Below are 6,533 nucleotides of genomic sequence, written 5' to 3' on the forward strand. Positions count from 1 at the left end.
CGGACATCGAGCGGGCGCTAAGGGAGGAACCTGTACGGGGGGGGGGGGGTACTGTCACGAATATCACCGAAGGTGGATCCCCTTCCCGTTCGGGTGGCGCTCAGCGGTTGTCGTCGCCGATCTACTAGCTACTATCACCTGCTCCTTGTTGGGGTTTTTGGGTTGGGGTTATTTAAGTTCGGTTAGCCCGCCTGTGTTTGTGCAGGCTTGTTACTGTTATGTAAAGAGGTGTTCTTTATTATTGTGGGTTTTCCGCTGTCCGGTGAGATACCAGTGTGTACTTGGGTGGAGTGTATTGCGCCTGTGTTCGGCGTTACCCATTGTACATTTTCAGTTGGACATGCGTGTTTTTCCCCAATCCTCTGCGCCTGACTCCACACCCATTCACTCTGAGCGTTACATGTCCGGTCTGCAGGGAGGGACATCGGCTGCCATCTGCCATCCACCGAGGTCCTGCATGACTCCAGAGCAAGGAAGTGTGCAGAAAAAATTATCGCCAAACCCTACCCCAATCACTTCCTTTTACAAAAACTCTCCTGTGGCATGCGGTTCAGGTAAATCATAGCCAAAACCATCCACCAACTGAACAGTTTCTTTCCCTGTGCTGTGGCCCTCACCTAGCAGCCATCTAGCCAATAGAGACTAAAGGACCATGCACTCTATGCTGCACACCACATCAAGACATTTGAACTGTACAAAAAAATCATTGCACTATCCTGCATTTGCACTCTGATCATCTCTCAGCATTTAGTTATACACTGAGTAAACCAAACATTAGGAACACCTTCCTAATATTGAATTGCACCCCCGTCCTTTTGCCCTCAGAACAGCCTCAATTCGTCGGGGCATGGACTCTACAAGGTGTGTCAAGTTGGGTGGATGTCCTTAAGGTGGTGGACCATTCTTGATACCAGTGGCAGTCGGTGACGTTTAAGATAAAAACAATTATGAACATGGCCTTATTTTTATTACAGCATATTGGATGACTGTCATTTATATTCCATTCACTCAGCTGGGGTTGCTACAACCTAGCCTATGAATGAAAATGTACAGCGTAGGTGCACAGGTCGAGATAATTTTGTAATCATGGTGACAGACAGACAGAGAGTGACACATTCAATACCGCCATGAACACACTTGCCTGCATCTAGCTGATCTAGGGTGTAATCATTAGTCCAACAGTTGCAAACGAGAGTTTCTTTTGGACAAATTCAGGTATGTTTATCCCCGTTTCGATCAGCTTGCTTTTGTTAAAGAAATGTTTTTCAACAGAATCAGTGGAATGAATATACATACCCCTGATCGCATGCAAACACGGCTCACTTTAATAGCAGCCACATACAAACAACAGCATTAACATTTTGCTTGTTGTATTATTACTTGTTGCATCTATGCGCTGTCCTTTTCTCACCTTTTCCCTTCACTTATGGACTTCAGTGCACAACACATGAGCTCTCTGTGGCCAAGCAAAAAAAACTTTCCCAGCCAAACATTCATATCATTACTGCTAACCTCTACACACAGCTTACATTGTTGTCACCATATTAGCCATCGACGTTAGTAACATCATAGTCAACATACACTACTGTTCAAAAGTGTGGGGTCACTTAGAAATGTCCTTGTTTTCCATGAAAACATACATGAAATTAGTTGCAAAATGAATAGAAAATATAGTCAAGACGTTGACAAGGTTATAAATAATGATTTTTAATTGAAATAATAATTGTGTCCTTCAATCTTTGCTCTCGTCAAATATTCCTACATTTGCAGCAATTACAGCTTTGCAGACCTTTGGCATTCTAGTTGTCAATTTGTTGAGGTAATCTGAAGACATTTCACCCCGAATGTTATTCTTTGTGATCCAAACACCTTAAACTGAGATTTGTCTGACAATGAAATAAACGCTTCAGGATTAAACTGTCCCCAGTTGATATAATGGCCCACTTTTTCATAATGCACCCTATATCAACTGTATATTTGTATATCAACTGCTAATTCTATTATAGTTTTATGCTCACTCTACCAATTTTTGCATAATGTATGCAAACTCCTTTGTCTGTCTTATGTATCTAAATGTTGTCTATCACTAGCAGCACCATATTGCCACAAAGTAAAATTCGGAGTATGTGAAAATGTAGCCTACTTGGCGAATAAAGTTTATTCTGAATTCTGATCATTTCACCACTTCGTATATATTCTTCAAAGGCTAAGGGGGGTAGCTAAGCCTATGCCATTAATTCTCATTACTGGAAATCTTACAGAATGTGTATTTAAAGTTCCTTGTTTGGGACTGGATTCAACGATTTCTTTGGAAACATCCAGAGTACGAAGTTAAGTTAACAGTTACCCTAGCGGCACCCGTAGAAAAAGGCAGAGGTTTTTTTTTGGCGCTCGCGCAGCAGCAACATTCTGCACCACACGCGGGTGAGAAGAGAACGAAGTTGCTTGCTCGCTTTCCGTCGTTCATTCTACATCAGCTTTTTATTGATTTGCAAGGTGAGTCCCTCAAGATCCAACTTCGAATTATTATGCAAGGTGTAGTGTAGACTGATAATTGATGTTATGCATATTTGTGTCTAGCCACGGTAGCCAATTTAGTTACTAACGGTACAGCTTTACTAGCTAATGTTACCAAAGCTACGCTGACAAAGGGATTTCATTACGCTAGCTAGTTAACTAGCACGCTTAACTATAACTTCGCTTGATAGTCAGCTAGCTGCCCTTTTAATCAAAGGAAAATCTGATTCTCACTGCCTAATCAAATAACAAGTGCTAATGGGATACTCAATTTGCAGCTTTTGGGCCTTGCAATCACAATTTGACCGGCCATTGTGCCAACATTAATATCTGGTAGCTAGCTAAGCCGTGGAAGTTTGCTAACTAAGATGGCAAATTCTACTTTGCTAGCAAACTAACACACAATGTATAGTTAACTAACGGTAACACACAGTTTAGTTGTGTTCAATTGAGTAGTTAGTTTTGAGGAACTACTTCGCTTGTATGTACAATCAATGCAATCATTGGACCAGCCCCTAGGCCTGGAAAAAAATAGGTTCTAGATGGGGGGGAAACTAGGGGGCCTAGCGAAATCTGTAACTTAAAACGTTTAGTTACATCTACAGAATCTAACGTTGGCTAGAAGCCAATATAGCTAACAGTAACGTTACAGAAAATACAATTACAACCTATGCGTCCGTTTTATTTAGCTTTAAAAGTTTTGTTAGCATTGTCTGTAAGGATCGGCATGATTGATGAAGAGCAAAACGCACGAGTTCCGTGCAGCCTATAGTGGGCGCTGGATCTGCCCTATATGGTGGCTGAAATTATTTTATTAAGACGGTACACATTTAAGTCTTTTTTTTTTAGACGGCTCGCCTTTAAATGGTTAAGGAGGGAAATAATGCCTTGCAGCTTGAATGGATGGTTCTTTATGCACGAATGCACATCAATCCTAGACTATAGAGGGCGCTAGATCTGCACTATCGGCTGCCTAGTCTATTTCCATAAGCGATTCCCCTCCACTTTTAGCATGTGAGCATGATCTGTTGCTTGGCAACAAACACCTATCAGCAAAGAAACATGTTCATCATAGCTAGCTAGTTAAGGATGGTAACACTATACATATCATATTACCAGATATGGAAAATAAAACCACCTTGGGGTGTAAACCTTTTGGCTTCTACCTAACAGGCTTAGCTTACATTATAAGACTGACCCAAAGTTTCCTAGACATCGTTTAGTAACCAATAAAACAAGCACCTTCCCACTGAAGAGTTGTTTGCAGCCTGGAGCAAAACAATATACCATCCTTGCGTTTTTGCTCACTAGATGCGTGGACTAGATGTAGCGCCATGAGAAATTTTGCAACTAGTGTTGTAGTTCTATTCCGATAGGTGTCACTACAGACCTGGGTTCGATCCCGGGCTGTATCACAACCAGCTGTGATCGGGAGTCCCATAGGGCGGCGCACAATTGGCCCACCGTTGTTACAGGTTGTTACAGAAAATAAAATTACAACCTATGCTCCCTTTTTATTTAGCTATAAAAGTTATTTTGTTAGCATTGTCTGTGTGAGGATAGGCATGATTGATGAAGAGCAAAACGCACGAGCTCCATACAGCCTAGGCAGCCTATAGTGGGCGCTGGATCTGCCCTATATGGTGGCTGAAATTATTTTATTAAAGACTGTACACATTTTCACGTCTTTTTTTCCGACGGATCAGTCTACATGTAGGCCGTCATTGTAAGTAAGAATTTGTTCTTAACTGACATGCCTGGTTAAATAAAAAACATATTTTTGGGGTATAGACCAAAAACTCATCAATTTCCCCCCATAGGAATGACCAATGAACCAGGGGTAGAAAATGCTAACTTACTGCTGGTTTTTAGGACTACAAGCTTGTGATCTCTATGGTGTGGTTGTATACTGGTGATGCTGCTGATTGACCAGCTCATCCTCCTCAGGAGGATGTCAACCTCTAAGGGAATGGCACGTTGGGTGTCAGTATCACTTGAAAAACAATCTGATATTAATATTGTATTGCTAGTCTGTGTAAGCATTGTCATGTTATTAAAACCCAAATTCGTCTCTTTAAAAAGATGAAAACCTCCTCCCCTCTTGTTTCGCAGCCTAACATGGGTAAAAAGCAGAATGGCAAAGGGAAGAAGGAGGTATTGGAGGCAGAGCCGCCAGAGGAGTATGTTGTGGAGAAGGTGATGGACCAGCGCATTGTCAACGGGAAGGTGGAATTCTTCCTCAAGTGGAAGGGATTTACAGAGTGAGTGCACACTTATCCTGGAAAACCTAGCTAGTTGAAATCTGCATTTGAATTGAATTTCAAAGACTGACATTTTAGTTACAGATATATCTCTTGTGAAATGTCTTAATTTGCTGCATTTCTAGAGCCATGATTTACTCAACAGTATGCTGATAGTCTTTTGAAATACGCAGGAGAAGAAATAGCCCCTGACTTCTGTATCTTTCCTTTCAGAGCGGATAACACTTGGGAGCCAGAGGATAACCTGGATTGTCCAGAGCTGATCTCAGCTTTCTTGGAAGCACAGAAGACCGTGGTGGAGAATCCTGACTCCAACAAGAGGAAGTCTTCAACAGATGAGCCAGAGACGGAGGGAAACAAAGCCAAGAAGAAGAAGGATGTGGTGAGTGTACGAATTAACCTGGATTTTTGTTTCAAATCAGTGTTGTAGGATTTTATTTTTGTGTATAGGCTAGTGTGCAAGTGCAATAGTTATTTGATCAGTTTGTTGTGGTTTCCAGACTGGTTGCATGGGAGCTGTGTTGACTGTACCGTGTGTTTCAGAGTGACAAGCCGCGGGGCTTTGCCAGGAGCCTGGATCCAGAGAGGATAATCGGTGCTACAGACAGCAGTGGAGAACTTATGTTCTTGATGAAGTGGTGAGTCTCAAATTGTGAAATGAACTCGTCACCTGTGCTGTTGCGCTCATATCACCCCTTTTCAGGGTTGCACAGCCCAAGAGCCATTCCTCATACTTTATCTCCCCTGGTATAACATTGTTCACCTCCTAAAATTACTGTACCTTCGTAACTGCCACATTTTTAGTTTTCTAGGTGTGCACCTGAACTTTTATCCTGAACAGTGCTACTTGCTAAATAGTTGAGTCTTATTATTCTATTCAATAGCTACTAATAACCACCAACCACTGTCCCGCCACTCTACAGGAAAGACTCCGATGAGGCGGACCTGGTCCCGGCCCGCGAGGCCAACACCCGCTGCCCTCAGGTGGTCATCTCCTTCTACGAGGAGAGGCTGACCTGGCACTCCTGTCCCGAGGACGAGGCCCAATAGCACCCCTTCCTCAACCAACTGACGTCCCTTGTGGCCCCCCCAGACCTTCGGCCCCGTCCCTGTTCCTGCCTCTCAGGACTGTTCATGTCTCCACTTTTTTGTTGTCATTTACAGCATGTTTAGCCATAGTATTAGTGCAGAGCAGTCAGGTGAAAGTCTGTGCTTTTGTACACGTTTTTAGTGATAGGATGATATTTACTGGGAATAAGACCGGTGAGGAGAAATGGATGGGTGATTTGTCGCTTTTTAATGAACCTATTCCTCATCCAGTACTGGTAGGGACTGGTTCCTCAACTGATATGTAGTTACTGTTGGAAATGTACATCTTGTATAATCCATGTAGTTTGACATCTTCTCCCTCACATTCAGCTAGTTTCTTTTTTTCATCTCCCCCGTGTTGCGTACTTGAATCCCTTGAACAGTATGTCTTTTGCTGTATATTCACTTTGTAAATATTTTTTCAAAAAGCTGTTCAATAAAGGTTTATATGCTTCATTTTACCACCCCCTCTGCCTGTGCTGAGGTTTGTTACATAGCGCTGACAACACTGGTTGTAACTTATGCACCCTGACTTCAACCAATTGTAATCATAGACTGCCAGATTCATTTTGACCTACTGACTCAACATGTGCACGGTGAAATTAGACCCAGTAGTTGACGGCAGTCAGTCATTGATACTAGGGAAGCTGATTTTGAAAATTGTGA

The 6,533-nt window shown here is 42.4% G+C and overlaps 1 protein-coding gene across 2 annotated transcripts; it reads left to right on the plus strand.

The window, feature by feature from the left end:
- Nucleotides 1–2,430: 2,430 nt before the first annotated feature.
- LOC110496562 (chromobox protein homolog 3) lies at nucleotides 2,431–6,328 on the plus strand. Of its 2 annotated transcripts, none has more exons than XM_021572531.3 (5): nucleotides 2,431–2,496; nucleotides 4,600–4,778; nucleotides 4,992–5,160; nucleotides 5,322–5,416; nucleotides 5,702–6,328. In XM_021572531.3, the coding sequence occupies exons 2-5, from the start codon at nucleotides 4,600–4,602 to the stop codon at nucleotides 5,826–5,828; spliced, it is 570 nt and encodes a 189-aa protein (XP_021428206.1). In that variant the 5' UTR covers nucleotides 2,431–2,496; the 3' UTR covers nucleotides 5,829–6,328. The 2 variants fall into 2 exon arrangements, with proteins under 2 accessions (XP_021428206.1, XP_021428207.1); XM_021572532.3 differs by having other exon boundaries at nucleotides 4,630–4,778.
- Nucleotides 6,329–6,533: the final 205 nt, after the last annotated feature.

This window comes from Oncorhynchus mykiss, chromosome 18 (genome assembly GCF_057628025.1).
Source record: "Oncorhynchus mykiss isolate SJ-2025 chromosome 18, ASM5762802v1, whole genome shotgun sequence".
NCBI lineage: Eukaryota > Metazoa > Chordata > Actinopteri > Salmoniformes > Salmonidae > Oncorhynchus > Oncorhynchus mykiss.